The sequence below is a fragment of the Acipenser ruthenus genome, chromosome 6 (genome assembly GCF_902713425.1).
Source record: "Acipenser ruthenus chromosome 6, fAciRut3.2 maternal haplotype, whole genome shotgun sequence".
NCBI classification, from domain to species: Eukaryota; Metazoa; Chordata; class Actinopteri; order Acipenseriformes; family Acipenseridae; genus Acipenser; species Acipenser ruthenus.
Window position 1 is genome coordinate 12,005,890 of NC_081194.1, and position 18,612 is coordinate 12,024,501.

Below are 18,612 nucleotides of genomic sequence, written 5' to 3' on the forward strand. Positions count from 1 at the left end.
CCGGGGATGCCTTCACAACACCACCCAGGGATGCCTGCACGTCACCGCCAGGGGGTGCTTCCACAACACCGCCCGGGGATGCCTGCATGTCACTTTCAGAGGGTCCGGAGCTGTCACTGTCAGAGGGTTCACAGCTGTCGCTATTGGAGGGTCCTGAGCTGTTGCTTTCGGAGGGTTTGGAGCTGTCTCTGCCTGGGGGTCCGGAACCACCACTGTCTGGCTTGGGGTCGCCAGCTCTGCCTCGACTGGGGTCGCCAGCTCTGTAACATTGCATATTGATTACTGTAATGCATTGGGCTGTCTTCTCACCTGGTGAATTGGTTACAATTGGTCCAAAATGCAGCTGCATGAATAGTGACTGATACAAAAAGGACTGAGCATATTACACCTGTTTTGGATAATTTGCACTGGCTGCCCGTCAAGGCTGTTCTGGGAATAGGGCCTACATATGTATCTGAACTGCTGCATCCGTATATCCCTAGACGTCAGCTACGCTCTTTCAAGTTTTAAGTTGCTGACCATTCCCTTATTTAGGTATGTCACTCTGTGAGGTCGGAGTTTTTCTGCTTGTGCTCCCTCCCTCTGGGATTCCCTGCCTCCAGTTGTCAGAAACTCTGACACTGGAGGAATATAAGTCTCTATTAAAAACGTACAGTTTTTTGCAAGCTTATGGAAAATAGACATTTTATATTTAATTGTTAGTATTTTTAATTGTTGTAATTTATATTTTAATGTTTGCTTGTTTTGTAAAGCGCTTTGGGGTGGCTTGCCATGAATGGCGCTATATAAAAAATCATTGATTCATTGATTGATTAGACTCCAGAGCTCGCTGGAGCTGTAGGATGTCCGCCTCCAGCTCTCTCATGGTTTTACATAAACTCCTTGTACTCCTTAAACCAAATTTCTAGTGTTTTGCTGACAAAATGATTGAACCTGCGCCCTCCCTACATCCTACCATTGGTGCATTCCCTTATTTTAGCCCTCCATCTCTCCCCAAAAAAATAAAGCTGTGTTAAAATGCCAGTATGCATATTGTAGTCTCAGAGAGGGGAGCAGGATACTAACATAAACTAAGCTGTGATCAGACAGGCTTGTAAAGGGGAGCAATGTGACCAGAGACGAAAAGGACCACTAAGGCAAGAAGGAGAACAACAGTTGCAGTGAAGAACAGCAATTTATTATCAAGGTGCCAAAATGGAGAGAACAAAACTATATACAGCAAAATAAATTTAAAATACGAATATGATACCAGTAATATTCTAGTGACTAGTGGTGCAATAGCTGAACATCCTTCTCATAGCTCAGAGCTACTATGCATCTTTCAAATGAACTCCCACAAGGTATTTATAGCAGGTTACCCAAGTAGGCTCCTCCACCCTGGAACAATCTAACTAACAAATGTAATTTTTTAGAATAAACAACAGATAGTTTTCATTTTCCTTACTTTATATAATACATTTTACAAACGAACATATCCAAAAGCTGTTTATTCCGATAGCAAAGGTAAAAAACACATTTCCCTTTTTTTTATTATCCAAGGTCAAAACCTTCCCCTCTACTTGTGAAGGTGTGCTTCCCTGGCCCTTTAATAACCTCGGACTCCCAGTCACGCCCTACCCAAGATGGCCACCCGCGTAAACCTTCCTTACAACTTTACCGGTAAATAAATACATTTTCCCCTTACAACTTTACCGGTAAATAAATACATTTTTACTTTTAGCTTTACTTCGATAAACTTATCATTTCTCCTGTTTTTTTTTTAAACAATAGGCTTTTTGTTTACAAGTAAAATGATAATATGTTCTTTCATACCAAAATAATAACTTTTTCTTTTTGGGTTATTTTTATTTCATCAAGACATCTCCCAGCTCTCACAGCTGTGGTTCCACACTCAGGTAAGTACATTGTGTTCTTTTAACTTTTGTTTTTTAATTTTATTTAGTTAAGCATCATTGTCAGCGATTATGCGATTTTATAGATATGTAAAAAAAACATTTACACAGCACTTTAAATGTTTCAGAGTACAGTTCTATTTATTTAAGTCTCCACACATAAACTCATTCAACATGCTTTCAAATTCTAACCAGTTCCCTAGCAGACTCAATGTGGTTCCGATCTAATCTACTATTAGCTGTAAAATTAAAATCTTCACATAAGAATAGAACCTCTTCCATTTTACACTCCGCTAACATTTCTTCAAGCCACTGGAGTAAGCTCCCTGTCTCCCTGCCGTCAGTGGGTGCATAAACATTAATAAAACTCTGCCCTGTATGTCCACCTGCACTTTGATTAGACCTCCTTGTGTACCGTCACTGACTATTTCTGAGCTGGGTTTAAACTTCTCAGAAAACAAAATCCCACCCTCTGCACTAAAATTGGTTCTGTTACAGAAAAAAAAAAATTCCTTTCCAATCTTTTTTGCAATCAGCCTGATTTCCCCCATCTGTGTGAGTCTCATGCAAAAAAATAACATGCAGACTTTTCTGTGAGATATATTAATCAATCAATCAATATTTATTTTATATAGCACCTTTCATAGTGGACCACCATCACAAAGCGCTTTACAAGATAGTGAGGAACAAAGCATAATACATTAAATACAGTGAAATACAGGGCATAGTACATTAAATACAAACAGAAAAAAACCCAATGCAAATACATTAAAAACAGGCATAATAGATTAAATACTAGGCTAGGATGTGAATTCTAAACATACAAATAAGATGAAGTGAAAAACCTGAAATAGCAATTTAGACGAGCGAATTTTTGAAGTGAGCGACTGTGGGAGCTACATGCACTGAAGCAGGGAAAGAGTTCCAGAGAGTCGGGGACCATGAAGCTAAAAGAGCGCTCTCCGAGTGTGGTGCACTTTTGCTTGGGTATAACAAGCAAGCCAGAGTCAGAGGACCTCAGCTTGCGTGCAGGGACATAGCGTCAGCAGGTTGGAGAGATACTTTGGACCTGTGTGATGAAGAGCCTTGTAGGCAAGCAGGAGAATTTTGAAAGTAATCCTGAACTTTACATGTAGCCAGTGCAGCTGGGCAAGACGGGGTAATGTGATCATGTTTTTTACATCTGGTAAGGATCCTAGCAGTGGCATTCTGAACCAGCTGCAATCGGTTTATGGAGCGTGACGGAAGACCACCATAGAGAGAGTTGCAGTAGTCGAGTCGAGAGGAGATGAATGCATGACAGAGTATCTCTGCATCTTGGAGGGAAAGGTAGGGATGGACCTTTGAGATGTTTCAGAGGTGGTAGAAGGAGGATTTGACTACAGAGGAGATTTGGTCATTAAAGGAGAGGTTACTGTCCAGAAGTACACCAAGGCTTCGTACAGTGGAGGAAAGCAGCAGCAGACAGTTTCCGAGGTTCAAGGCAGCAATATTGAGATTCTTGAGTTGAGTTTTCGATCCTATTATTATTATTATTATTATTATTTGTTTATTTAGCAGACGCCTTTATCCAAGGTGACTTACAGAGACTAGGGTGTGTGAACTATGCATCAGCTGCAGAGTCACTTACAACTACGTCTCACCCGAAAGACGGAGCACAAGGAGGTTAAGTGACTTGCTCAGGGTCACATAATGAGTCAGTGACTGAGGTGGGATTTGAACTGGGGACCTCCTGGTTACAAGCCCGTTTCTTTAACGACTGGACCACACAGCCTCCTATTAGAACTTCAGATTTGTTAATGTTGAGTTGGAGAAATTTGGCAGACATCCAGGCCTCTGTCTTGGATGCAAGCTGAGAGCCGGACCATGGCAGCAGGACATCCAGGGTCTAGTTTTAGGTATAGCTGGGTGTCATCTGCATAGGAGTGAAACATGAGGCTATGTTGGTTGATGAGGTGACCCAAGGGAAGCATGTAGATGTTAAAGAGAAGAGGCCCAAGAACAGACCCTTGAGGGACACAGCAAGTGACCGGGTTTGCGTCCACACTGCTTCCATCATAGAAAACAGACTGCATGCATCCAGATAGGTAAGAGGACAGCCAGGAGAGACAGGTTCCAGAGATCCCAGCATAGTGTCAAAAGCAGCAGTTAGGTCAATGAGGACAAGGACAGAGGGAGCAGCAGCATCAGCATTAAGCAGAAGATCATTTACAATCCGGAGCAGAGCAGTTTCAGTACTGTGATGCCACCGGAAGCCAGACTGCAGAGATTCAAGCAGATTGTTATCTGTGAGATGTTTCATCAGCTGGTTGGCTACAGCCCTTTCAAGAGTTTTGGAAAGAAAAGGAAGAATGATATGGGACGGAAATTAGATAAGACAGCTGGGTCAAGGGGGGGGTTTTTGAGCACTGGCGTTACTCAGGCAGTCTTGAGGGCAGCAGGGATAGGTTGAGAGTGTGCATAATGGAAGGAGCAAGATCAGAAGCACAGAGACGGAGATGGCACATGGTAGTAGTTGATTTCAACAATAGACTTGAGACATCAGTAATGGTGAGAAGAGAGAAGGAAGAGAGAGCAGGAGGGGCAATCGGAGGGGAGTCAAGGTGGTCAAGTACAATACTGGGTTTGTGGTAGGAGAGCGTACAATAAATGGTGTTGATTTTGTTCCGAAAGAGGAGAAATCATGGCAGGTAAGAGAGGATGATGAATGGAAGATGGATTTATCGGTGGCTGGATGCAGGATTTGATCAATGGTTTTGAAGAGAATATTTGGTTTTAACTAAATAAACTGTTTAATAATACACTTTAAAATACACACAAAACCACCTCCACACGGCAGTCATTCCGCCAGGCAAAACATTTCAATATATATGATTTCCATTACATGAGAGTAGGTGTTCATGCTGATAACTTCATGCTGATATTGGACTCTGCTCTCGCCAAGATAAGAACCAACTAAGCCATAGCTTCTTTTACTGTTAACTAATGTGATCCATCTACGTTTCCTTCCATCTGATGATGTAGATATTCTTCTGCCTGGTGTTGATGGCTGACATGTAATGCAGGCTCCAGGGATCATCCTATTTTGTATCCCTGGCGCATCAGCACACACAACGGCTGCAATGCTGGCTCCAGGGATCAACCACTGTGCGGCCTCCCTAATGCATCAGCATGACAACCGTCTGGACTGAGCTGAGTAGGGTACTTCTCTGGAGTCTTCAAGTGGACACCTTCCATCCTTTGTGTTTTGTCGACTAGCCCACAACACCCCTCCGTCCCCCACTCAGATCTATCTATCTATCTATATCATCTTCAGCCTTTTTCAAACCACTGCAGGATGAAGGCCTCCCCAAGATTCTTCCACAAAAGGCTGTCTGCTGCGTCCCTCATCACTTTTATGTCAGAAGGCATAGTTTCGCAGTGCATTGATCGGCTGCATGATTTTGCTATACAACTTGAATCCACAGACATTTCTAAAATGTCCCATTTACTCGCCTACGTTCGGTATGTGTGGAATAAGGGAATAAAGGAAGACTTTTTGTTCTGCAAGGAGCTCAAGACAACAACAAAGTCAGGCGATATTTTCAAACTGTTAGATGATTTTATGACTTCAACAGAAATCAGATGGACTAATTGCATTGGGGTCTGCACTGATGGAGCCGCAGCAATGACCAGAAAGCATTCTGCTGTTGTACAAAATATAAAAGTTGTTGCACCTCACGCTATTTGGACACATTGCTTTTTACACTAAGAGGCACTTACTGTGAAAGATATTGAACCAGGTCTTCACAGTGTTCTGAACACAGCGGTAACTCTAGTTAATTTAATTTCACTGAATATGTCTGCGAGGTAACACGTCATCTTTCAGCACTTCAGCAAGTTTGGGTTTCTTATCAGCTAAGAAATTACGTAACTCTTCCTTGAGATTAAATATACGGGTAAACGTTCTGCCTCGAGATAGCCATCTCACCTCGGTATGCATGAGCAAGGAAAGGTGCTCTGCGTCCACTTCCTCACAAAGTGCAGCAAAACTCCTGGAGTTTGTTGCTCTGGATTTAATGAAATTAAAGTCCAGAACTAAACCCCATTGAGATGTTGTGGCAGAACCTGAAACGAGCAGTTCATGCTCGAAAACTCACAAAAGCAGTTCTGCATCATATACTGTGTGTGTATAGATAGAGATATATAGATAGATACTGAGCATCAAAAGAAACATATCACTTTATATTTGGATAAAATTCACTTAATGTGAATGACAAACTCTGTTTTAGAGCAGGTGCAGTGACTTTTTATTGTGCTGATTAACAACTGACATCACGAAGATGCTGCAAAATGATCTGTCGATCTTGGGCAGGTGTTGTGACTCTTGGTCTCCCAGTTCATGGCCTGTCATTGACAGTATGTCTGGTTATACCATCTCGCCAGGTTTGAAATTCCTGGCTGTGAGCACCCAAGATGGCCAGTCACTGTACGCTCCCCTAGTACAGCCTCCAACATGCCGATTGCACGAAGGCGCTGCTCGAAGGCGCTGCTCTCTTGACAGACGTGGCATATTGTGTTTTTTTTTTCTGTTACTTTATTGCTTTATTGCTTGCAATTCAACAGCTGAAATCACTCCATATCCAGTGTCCAATCAACTTTCTCATTAGGTGATTAAGTGCATACACGTCAGTCATAGTCACTCAAGCGTGTCATGGTCAAGGATGAATGATTAAAAAGAAACCAAAAACATTTTGTCAATGTCCATCATTTATATACCTTACTTTTTTTTTTTTAAAGTAAATGTGTTATAATAGTGATAAGTTTCTTTTGATGCGCGGTATATATATATATATATAAACCATATGAATGCATTCACTGTAAGAAACTTTGCTTTCTGGCATGGATAGGAATTTATTTTAGTATTATGTGAAGGCTTGCAAAGGGTAACTTGTCTGCCTGGTTCAATTCTTGTACAGAATTGGAATTGATACACATTTGTAAAATAATGTTCAGCAACAGATACTCGTTAGAGTTTCCTCATGCATTTCAATGCAGCATGTCATTATGCTACTAGGAATCATTGTAGTACTGCAGCAGGGGTACATTTTTTTTTGTAACTGGTGAAGTGACAAAAGCTTCCTAAAAGGCCTTTGAATTGATTTGAATACTGCGCAGTAAAGCTGATCAGGTGAGTTAATAGGCAATTTGTTTAGGAAAGGGTTCACTTCACAAAATGCAAAACTGCTACAATAAACATCCACTCATTATCCTGCAGAACTATTCCATAATTATTATATAAACATTTGTGGACCCATGGACCAAGATTGTTCTGGGTGCTTTTCACTTGTCATTTGCAATATTGAAGCATCACAGACAAAGAAATACCCAGGCAAATAAGAATTCATTTTCAGTGTTTATTTAGAAGTACAAGCTTTTGCACTAGATTTTAAAACAAGCTGGTGAACACTGGCAAATTACTTCTCCCACAGTACTATACCACACGTTCCCATAGACAGTATAAATATTGTTGATCTAACATTAACACACATCACCATTTCAAATACATAACAAAATTATCAAGTATTAAGTTATGCAGATCAAATAAAAAAGGCATACAACATACTGTAGACATTGAAGTCTGCAATTTGAAGCCAAAACCGAAGAAATCACATTTTAGACAAAGCAGTAGCTGGTAAACAAAGTTGATAGATAGATAAAAAAAAATAATAAGTTCAGAAGATCATTGTACAATAAGAATTATTAGCTACAACAAAGCTTTTGTATATTAAATATTTAGTTAAGGGCATACTTCTAATACACTTCCTGCACAAGACAAAAGGCAACAATTTATTTTTTCAGATACAAATATTAAATAGCCCCTCCCAATGTTATGTATCTGGCCCTCCCTATCTAGCTTCACCAGAGTGCCATGTTCCTTTTAAACTAAGGCTTTAATATATGACAAATCCATTAAAAGCATGTGCTTCTATCCAGTAAAACAAAAAGGGTACAGCTCTAAGGTAGTGACTAAAGGATAATATTGGAAAACTGTTAACTGGTAGCAGAAGTGACAAACAATTAAGACAATATACAAAGTGTGTTTTGTGCAAAGATGGCCCACCCACTAGTTTTAAAACTGGTTAGGTGTATAAACTGAGCAGCCGGTTGTGTTTTACAGGTCCCCTCCCCCAAACCATTCCTTCAAAAAAAAAAAAAAAAAAAAAGACCAGTCAAGCTAGTCTGCACCTCTAGAAAATCACCAACTATAAAGCATCATGCAAGAAATGTGGCACCTACATTTTATATGCTCCTAATTTGCAGAGAGAAGGGGAATGCAAAAATAGGTCCTAAACATTTGTTAATGCATGATTTTAATGGGAGACACCAAATGCTTGAACTTTAAAAGTGGGGGGAGGGACTTAAAAAAAAAAAAATAAATAAATAAATAAAAAATAATAATATACAGCAGCAACATATAAAGCCACAAAAAGGTAGATTAATCTAAATGGATATGAAGGTAGCAACAGCATTCCTGCCAAGCATGTGTCCTTCGTACAACTCCTATGGAAGTGCCCAATGACCATTACTGGGGGGGGGGGGGGGGGGGGGTAAACCACATCTATAAAATGAATCCTCAGACAGGGGCCACATATCAACACCAGTCTCCGCTTTTCTTTAGCAGTAGGGATTGCCTTCCCTTCACTGAATGCAGCAGTTGGTCCGGTGACCGTTGGAATCTTTGAATCGGAGCCGCATCTTTGGACGATATTTCTCCAGGTAGAGCAGCTGTTTGCTATTGAATGCACCCCTGCGCTTCCTTGGGAAAGGTTTAAAAAAACAAAATTTAGCCATAAACCATTAGTAACAGGAAAAAAAAAAAAAAAGAAACACACCACCACACACAACAGTCTAGACATGATAAATCGATCAGACTAGTTAGACTGACTTACAAACAGTCAAACACAGAGTGACCATGTAACCCCCCCTTCAACCCAATTAAGATTAAATAGTCAGTGTACCACCATGAGTGGCAGTCCTAAATAGTTAATAAAAATACATACTGTCTTATGAACTGGACTGCATCTTCATATTTCATCCCACACTCAATCAGTGCAAGGGCAACCAGGACTGGAGCTCTGTAATGCAAAAGAGCCATTCAACAGCTACTAGTCACAAACAAGGAAGAAAGGTTTGGACAAAATTGATAGAATCGGTTTCATTTACACTAGATCAAATCAAGAACAGTAAGAAACGATGTCAAGTAGACAAACGTTTCTTGTAGTGCCATAAATCAGTATTACACAACCTAAATGTTTACTTGACTTCAGGGTGAATTTGATTAACCTATACCCAGCCAGGACATGCTGCAGCGATTTATTTAGGAGTAACTGACAGCATCGTGCGGATTGCATACTTGCTCATTTGTAAATGGGTAAAAGTTGATCAAATCAACCCTTTAGGTCTTAAGGAAAAAAAACATACCTTCCAAGTCCAGCTACACAATGAACAGCAATACAACAACCAGGCTCCTCACGGAACTTAACTTTCACAAGGTTCAGCCAATCATCCACAATCTGATTTGAAGGTGGGGCTCCATCATCAAAGGGCCAATCCTTAAAGCCAAGATTTAAAATAATAGTTAACACATAGCAACAAGCTTACACTATACTTTGTTGTCTAGACATTCATAGACATAACATGGGACAAACAAATCCACATCAGGACTGAATTATCAGGACACCAAAATAATATTCTGCATTTATTTCACTACATAAGTTAGAGTTTATAGCTGCTCCGGCCTCAACTACATAAAAGCAATGGCTTGTACTGCCATGAATAGAGACCATGAAGAAACTAACCAAGTATTCATGGCCATATTTACTGATCTTTAAAATTGATGACATTGTGTTTATTCTAGATATAATGTATCCTTGTTTTGTGTGTGTAATATTATATATAATATTACACACACACAGTTGTTGTCAAAAGTTTACATACCCCAATGCAAATTTCTACAAATCTCAAAGAATTTGAAAAATCTTTTGTAGCAAAAGTTTTGCTTTTGTGGATCACGAAAAAGCAACAAGAAATAGAGGTCTACAATTATTTATTTCAGCATTTTTTGCAAAATTCCAAAAATGCTAATTCAAAAGTATTCATACCATTTGATGCTATGATAGTATTGTCTACAAGGTGCTAGAAATTTCTATATGATAATGCAGAACCTAATTCTAGAAAAGTCTAGAAAATGCTGGATTATTGGTGAACATTCTTAGAGAGTATAAAATAGGCATAGGATGATTGCTGTCATTACCAATAAGTCAATATGAGAAAAAAGTAGAGTGATTAAAGACCTTAGGCAGAAAATGATTTATTGTCAAAAGCTGGAGAAGGATACAAGAAGATACAAGCACTTGTGTATCCCAATTTCACCTATGGTTTCTATTATCAAGAATAGAAGACTCATGGTACCGTCACAATGCTCCCTCGGTCTGGAAGAAAGAAGGTTCTTTCACCAAGAACAAGTAAAAGAATTGAGGAAGGTTAATAACAATCCAATTGACTGCCAAAGATATTCAAAGTGAATTGGCTACAAGTAGGACTGGGGTTTTCATTTGAACCATAGGTTGAGTATTGCATGGTGAAGGTCTCAGTGATCGCAGGCCAAGGAAAAAGCCACTCTTAGGAAAACGTCACAAGGACAAAATCGCTTAAAGTTTGCGAAACAGCATTTGAATGATGGACGAGTTGTGGTCAAAGTTTTTGTGGAGTGACAAAACAAAAACAAACAAAAAAAAAAGAGCTATTTGGTCACGCCAATAGTAGTTACGTTTGGAGAGTCTGGTGAGGCGTACAAAAAAAAAAAAAAATGAACACCATACCTACTGTCAAGCATGGAGGTGGCAATATCCTTCTATGGGGCTGTTCCTCTAATGGCACATGAAATTTAGTTCCAATACATGGTAAAATTGATTCCATAGCATATCAAAAGATATTGGCCAATTATCTGAAACCCTCCGCTACAAAACTTGGTTTAAAGCGCAACTGGACATTCCAACACAACGACCCAAAGCACACCTCAAAATCTACTACAGAATGGTTGAAGAATAAAATCAAGGTTCTAGAATGGCCTAGTCAAAGTCCTAATCTAAATCCGATTGGTTGAAGACGACTGTGCACAAGAGAAGTCCTCGGAATTTGAATGAACTACAACAATTTTGTTAAAAACCAAAACTAAAGAATCATGCCAAAAGCTCACTGACAAATATCCTAATAGTTTAAAAGAGGTTATTATTACTATAAAAGGCGCCTCAACTAGCTATTAATTTAAATTTTCCTTGTCGGGGTATGAATACTTTTTAATTAGCATATTTTGAGTTTTGCAAAAAAACTGCTGAAATAATTGTAGACATCAATTTCTTGCAACTTTCCTCATCCACAAAAGCAAAACTTTTGCTACAAAAGATTTCCTAAAATTTGTTTGAGAAATTAAGAAATTATAAAAAGGTAGGGGTGAGACGGTTCATGTGTATTGATGCATCGCGATACTTTACAACACAATATACCTTTATGTACCGTGATACAAGATTGAAATGAGTAACTAATATGCCACATTTATTAAACTGTAAATCATGAAAGAAAAGGTCTTGTTGTTTGAACGTAAACTCCACTTGATTCTAGACATATCCTATTGTGCAATGAGCCGGTCAGACGCTTCCGGAATTTAAGCAGGAGTAGAGGCTGCTATGGCTAATTTTACTAAAGTTACTAGTTTTTGTATTCAAATGCTATATTAGTCTCCTTTTGTGAGAGCATTTTATTTCATATAAATACGAGATAGCTATATGTTTTTTCTTTACTAGTTTTAATGTATTGCTCTCTTTTAATGTTTCCTTATAATCTGGTGTAAATGATTTTTATACACACAAGAATTTTGAAGTGTATCTGACTCGACTTTCTGTGGAAAGAACGTGCATTTCCTGTAAAGCTATTTATTATAGATGACAGAACATACAGCATTTTTACATTTCTTATGAGTTTTTATATTTGTTCACATTTCAGTGCACCCTAATACTGTTATTTGGTTGAATGATCTTTAAACTTTGATTTGGTTGAATATGTTACTGTCTTTAAAAGGAATGTGTTAATCCTGATGGAAAGTACTTAATTTAAATCTAATAATTTACATTATTTCTAATCACATTTAAAAACAGAACAGTATAGAATAGTATACAAAATAATTACTCAACCTTCACTTAAATACAAATGGTGATAAAATGTATGGTATAGTAATAATAATATATTGAGTTAAACGCATCACAACTTAATGCTGAAAGACTTGATATTTAGATTTTTCTAAAGAAATACATGAACAAACTTTGTACTTTAATAGTTATTAAACACATTGCTTAGTATTTTTGTTCCCCTCTCAGAAATGAGGTGAGGAGCTTTGGTTAATTAAGTTAAATCCGATATCCCAGAAACTCTAGCCGACATATTGCTTTGTCTTTAAACTCAAACAAGTGCTATACTACCTTAGTGGTAAATAAATATAAATTGATTTTCAACTGAATCTGTGTATAGATCTGAAAAATGTTCAAGTCCGTCAAGCAGAGATGAGTTTTTCATAATCGTGATATGAATCGTATCGTGGCATGAATCGTATCGTGGCTTGTGTATCGCGATACGTATCGTGACCTTGGTGTACCGTCTCACCCCTACCATTGGGGTATGTAAACGCCAAAAATCTGGCTTGTATGGTAGGGTGGCAAGAAGGAAGCCATTACTCAAGAAAGCCCACCTTGAATCCTGTTTGAAGTATGCAAAAAACTCAGGAGATTCTGTAGCCATGTGGAAAAACATTTTGTGGTCTGACTAAACTAAAATTGAACTTTTTGGCCTAAATGCAAAGCGTTATGTTTGGCGCAAACCCAACACAGTGCATCACCCAAAGAACACCATCCCTACTGTGAAGCATGGTGGTGGCAGCATCATGTTATGGGGATTTTTCTCATCTGCAGGGACTGGGGCACTTGTCAGGATAGAGGGGAAAATGAATGGAGCAAAGTACAGAGAAGTCCTTGAGGAAAACCTACTGCCCTCTGCAAGAAAGCTGAAACTGGGACGGAAGTTCACCTTTCAGCATGACAACGACCCAAAGCACATAACCAAAGCTACAGTGGAGTGACTAAGGAACAAAAAGGTAAATGTCCTTGAGTGGCCCAGTCAGAGCCCCGAACTAAATCCAATCAAATTTGTGGCATGACTTAAAGATTGCTGTCCATCGACGCTCCAAGGAACTTGACAGAGCTTGAACAGTTTTGTAAAGAAGAATAGTCAAATATTGCCAAATCTAGATGTGCAAAGTTGGTAGAGACCTATCCCAACAGACTCACAGCTATAATTGCTGCCAAAAGGTGGAGTATGGTGTGTAGATAAGTGGGGAAAAATCCTCATTTAAATGCATGAAACTGAGGCACCGACAACAAAATGTGAAAAAAGTTCAAGGGGGTGTAGACTTTCTATAGGCACTGTATATATGTGTAATATTAATTCTTCAATACAAATTTTAAAATGAATTTGACCAACTATACTTACTAAAACCTGAATGCCTTCCTTTTCCACTAGAGATGCATCATAGGTGGCTTCACACACCCTCACCACTGTAGTAACTCCATATTTTTTCAGTTCCTTCAAAATAAAAGAAAGTGATCATTATGTACCCTGTAAAGCACAATTAGTAAATCAAAGCAGGTCTGAATATTGAGCTCTTATTCCCCCTCAATTTAAGTTCCACAAATAACATGCAGAAATTCAGAAAGCCAAACACTGCAGTTAAACTAGTATAGCAACATACTGTCCTCTGCAAATATCTAGACAAAACAATGCAAACTTCCTCAGCATTTCAACATAGTAGCAATTTGAACTACAGTGCCATTTTCCTTCCTGAGGTTCTGAAACCATGTTTCATTTTAGAAACAAATGATGCAATATAACTATTATGAATAAAGGAAAAAGGGAGAAGGTCCTATAACCTTGTAAACATCTCCAACTAGTCACAAGCTGAAATTTCAATTCATTAAGACACAAACATATGACTACTGATTGTCTTGATACTGCATCTAAAGTTTATTTGACCCTGAACGTCTTACCTCTATGAATTTGTTCAAGGTTGCATTGGTGGGGTTGTGAGTGATGAGGAATCTCATGTTCTTGTAAGTGATCTCCACTGGGGCTGGGCGATTCATTCGGGCCATTGTTAAAGGTTTTATATAAACAGAACAAAAATTAACAAAACAAAAATACCCAATACAAATTAATGTGGATATATGGAAAACAAATGTTTACTTTCACTATACTCCACTTGAAATTCTCAGTGCTTGCAAATATGTTGAGGAAAATGAGGAGGGGGGAGGGGGCTAATGAACCTCTTAGTAAAAAGCAGCAATTCTTCTAAATTCCAGTTATACTGAGGCCAACAGTGCACTGACGATTACCCCATCCAGGTTTAGTCTCCTCTGTTAAGTGCCTTTTTATCCAGGTTACCACTGGTACTCCGCTCCTAGGGGGGTTTCTTCGTGGAGTAGTAATGAATTTCTACAGTTCACTTGTCTGCATAGACCTCGTGCTGTGCCTGGCAGTAGTCTCCGCTGCCCTTCAGAAACTCCATAAATGTGTGACCAAGAACACCACAGAACTGCTGTAATGAAAACAAAAAAAACAAAAAAAACACACACGTCAATGGTAAAGGCATACATCCCTGCACGTATGTAGCCTATATGCACACCCAGCAGAGGACACAAACTGGATTACTAATTAAGCAAATGCATATTACAGAAACAATCTTAATGGTTGTAGTGACACACTGAGTTGTACACATACACTGCTTGTACAAATTTTACTTCTGAAAAAGAAAGAAAAAAAAACACAATTATACAAATCGTAGGGGTGAGACGATTCATCGTGTATCGCGATACTTTACAACATGATACACTTGTGTATCGTGATACAAGCTTGAAAACGAGTAGTTCATATGTCACATTTATTAAACTAAATCATGAAAGAAAAGGTCTTGGTTGTTTGAACGTAAACTTCACTTGATCCTAGACATATCCCATTGTGCAATGAGCCGGCCAGACACTTCTGGAATTTAAGCGGGAGTAGGGGAATGAATGTTTTTTTCTGTATTCCATTGCTAACAAGCAGGGAATACTGACACTGTACTAAAAGGCATAAGAACAGGCTGCTGAAACGCTGCCTGGCCAATGGGAGTTGAGACAGCTCTGATTCTGGCCAATGGGACTGTAGGAGGAGGAGACAGTCTGCCTTTATTGTGGACAGAGTGGAATCAGGAAGCGAGCAGTGTAAACTTGCTGTTCTGACTAATTTAGTTTTTGTATTCAAATGCTATATATTTCTCCTTTTGCGAGAGCATTTTATTTCATATAAATAGACAGCTATATGTTTTTATCTTTTTCGTTTTACTAGTTTTAATGTATTGCTCTCTAATGTTTCCTTATAATAATCCGGGTGTGTATGTATACACACACACACACACACACATATATATATATATTATATATATATATATATATATATATATATATATATATATATATATATATATATATATATATATATATATATACACACACACACACACACACACACGGAAAGTCTGTCATTTGAGGGAGATAGGCTAAAGAGTTTTGAAATGTATAACTTTTTTGCAGAAAAACGTGCGTTTCCTGTAAAGCTATTTATTATATGACAAACATATCGCATTTTTACATTTTACAAGTTTTATTTTATATTTGTTCATCTTTCAATGCGCCCTAATGTTTTTTTGGTTGAGATCCTTAAAAACTTTGATTTGGTTAAATGTTACTTTCTTTAAAAGAAATGTGTTAATCCTTATGAAAATTAAATTTAATACTAATTTTATCATTAGAGTAATAATATTAATTATTTCTAACCACATTTAAAAACAGTACCGTATAGAATAGTATACAAAACAATTATATACTCAACCTTAACTTGAAAAATACAAATACTTAGTGATAAAATGTATGGTATCATAATAATCTATTGAGTTAAAGTGAAGTATGATGCAATCAAAACACACTGATGTACATTAAAAAAAAAATGAAAATCACAACTTAATGCTGAAAGACTTAATAGTTATCAAACACATTTTAGTTTTTTTTTTCCTCTCAGAAATGAGGTGAGGAGATTTGGTTAATTAAGTTAAATCTGATATCACAGAAACTCTAGGCGACATACTGCTTTGTCTTTAAACTCAAACAAGTGCTATACTACTTAGTGGTAAATACATACAATTGATTTTCAACTGAATCTGTGCATGGATCTGAAATATGTTCATGTCCGTCAAGCAGAGATTAGTTTTTCATAATCGTGATACGAATCGTATCGTGGCTTGTGCATCGCGATACGTATCGCATCGTGACCTTGGTGTATCGTCTCACCCCTACAAACGGGAGTTTGAAAGCAAAACACAACCCCCCCCCCCAGTAGCAAAATCTAATGGGAAGGTCATATCCAGAGGTTAAAAGCAACGTGGCACCAAAACAGTTAACGTTCACTTGACAACATCTTTAATGGAACACCGAGAGAATACACCATGTATCAAATATAAAAGATCATATATGAAAGTATGAGGCCTGTATAATTGATATGGCCAGAGTTTAAAACAATACAGCATTGAAAGGGTTAATTTTAACTGGACAACACTGGTAATAGAATGCAAGCAAGGAAATCAGAATACAGCTGTGTATCAAACATTACAACAAAACTCAAGAGTAGGCTGACTGTCTCCATGCATCTTTAACATAACCATGATATGGCAGCCATATTGGGTCAGAAAGCAATTTTATGGTCAGCAACACATTTTCCACAAAGGGTTTATACAACCATGACAAAAATGAAATCACAACCCCAAATGGTTTCTGATATACAACAGAAGCTTTCCCAAAAAAATAAAAAAGTGGCAGAAATAAGCCAATATGAAATTTAAATATCAACCTTTCTTAGATGTGTTCCATAAAGTGAAACCCGAGAGGGAGGGGGGCTTAAATCATATAGAAGTGTTAAGCATTTGATACAATTCTGACCTTTGGTGCACACCACATTGATATTGAACTGCATTTTACCAGATTCTAATAAAAACTTGTATTTTCATCATCCACCTTAAGACATGTATCTAGATTTTATTCTGATTATGTTGGTCTAATATCTGATCGAATTTAACAGTACCAATAGACCTAGTTATTAATCTGCAATTATTTTTACACATGGAAAACTTAATGAATAAAACAGGAAGACGGAATAATTAAAAGGACAATTGCTTATCGTCGTCCCGTCCCCCCGCAACATCGGATAAGATACAGTACAGTATGTGCCAGCAGCCCAGCCAGCAACAAGTCTCGACTTGTTCATAGTTCAAAGCAAAGTACTGTACTTGACATTTTTATTCATCTAGACCACACTATTTTTTGTATTATTAAATACACAGGCAACATGTCATTAATATATTAGATGGAACTGTTATTTATGCTTTTTGGCGAATCAATTTGAGATTTGTCAATCTCACAGAACTTGTTAGAACATTAAGAACAGCCTCTATCGTCAGGAGCATCATAAGTATTGTTAGCGATGAATTACATGTTAGTCTCGGATGTTCACACTTGACCACGTTTTGTTAAGCATTTTTAATAACAAAAAACAAATAAAAAAAGAGAAACTCCCAAAATTTTCCCCAGGCAACTACAGTACACACCCGAAAGAAATGTTGTTCCTTTGTGTGTATTTACACTTACAGATCTATGCACTGCGTGTTTTTTTTTTTTTTAATCCATTGAGCTCCTTGAGGCTGAACAGTCACCTTCCTTAAACTAATTTACTGAGAAGGATTAAGCATACAAGCCCTAGTTAATTATAATAGTGTGCTCCACCAAGTTATCAATAGTAACATGACTGTTGAAAATACAGCTTTTATGGTTCTATTTGAATAATTAAATTAAGTTTTTATAATTTTGCAACTGGCTGCACATAACAGAGATGCACACGTTTGCTGGTGGGCCACAAAAGCAAAAGCAACCAAGATGAGGGCATGCCGTGCCCTACTTCAGTTCAGAACTAAACTGGATTGAACAGGCTCGTGTATTTAGGAATCCGCATTACGGTCTTTTTTTATTATTATTAAAAATGTAATCAATTGACACAGCCTCCGTCAGTGTTCCATGATACAACTAATCAAACATATATCGAAACACCGAACTAAATACTAGAAATGCAGTTTAGTAAATCAACCGCGCCGATTGTAAAACTGCTTTATTAAAACACGGCTGATCTACTTGTTTAAAATACATTTTAAAATTAAATATGTAGAACGACGCTCGACTGGCATACATTAACAGCCTTTGCTTGCAGGCAGTGGTCATGCGTTTAGAAAAGTCCCTTTGTGTAGTTTTCACCTCCATCATAAAGCCTAAATCATAAACCTGGTGCGGTTCATAAAACATTTCATGGGAATAATCCTTACTTTAACAAAACTGAATACCAATCCATATAGATGCCTAAGTAATCAAGATACGTCATAAATGTATAAAACTTGGAATCACCGTATGTTTAGAATGTAGCTTGACCAAGTCTAGAGAGTCACTTGTTAACAATCCCAAACGTCGCGTTTACGTATATAAAATTCAGACTTAATCCAGCA

General features: G+C 37.9%; 1 protein-coding gene across 1 annotated transcript; it reads right to left on the bottom strand.

The window, feature by feature from the left end:
- Positions 1 to 7,274: 7,274 nt before the first annotated feature.
- On the bottom strand, positions 7,275 to 14,157 carry ptp4a1 (protein tyrosine phosphatase 4A1). Its single transcript, XM_034016818.3, has 5 exons — positions 14,027 to 14,157; positions 13,473 to 13,565; positions 9,357 to 9,487; positions 8,936 to 9,010; positions 7,275 to 8,691 (listed from the first exon to the last, which is right to left on the bottom strand). The coding sequence occupies exons 1-5, from the start codon at positions 14,129 to 14,131 to the stop codon at positions 8,574 to 8,576; spliced, it is 522 nt and encodes a 173-aa protein (XP_033872709.2). The 5' UTR covers positions 14,132 to 14,157; the 3' UTR covers positions 7,275 to 8,573.
- Positions 14,158 to 18,612: the final 4,455 nt, after the last annotated feature.

Coding starts and splice junctions, on each gene's coding strand:
- ptp4a1 (XM_034016818.3), bottom strand. CDS start 14,131: ATGGCCCGAATGAATCGCCCAGCCCCAGTGGAGATCACTTACAAGAAC. Junction 9,488..13,472: donor AGGAAGGCATTCAGGTTTTA/GTAAGTATAGTT, acceptor CTTGGCTTTAAG/GATTGGCCCTTTGATGATGG. Junction 8,692..8,935: donor GCAGTCCAGTTCATAAGACA/GTATGTATTTTT, acceptor ACCTTTCCCAAG/GAAGCGCAGGGGTGCATTCA.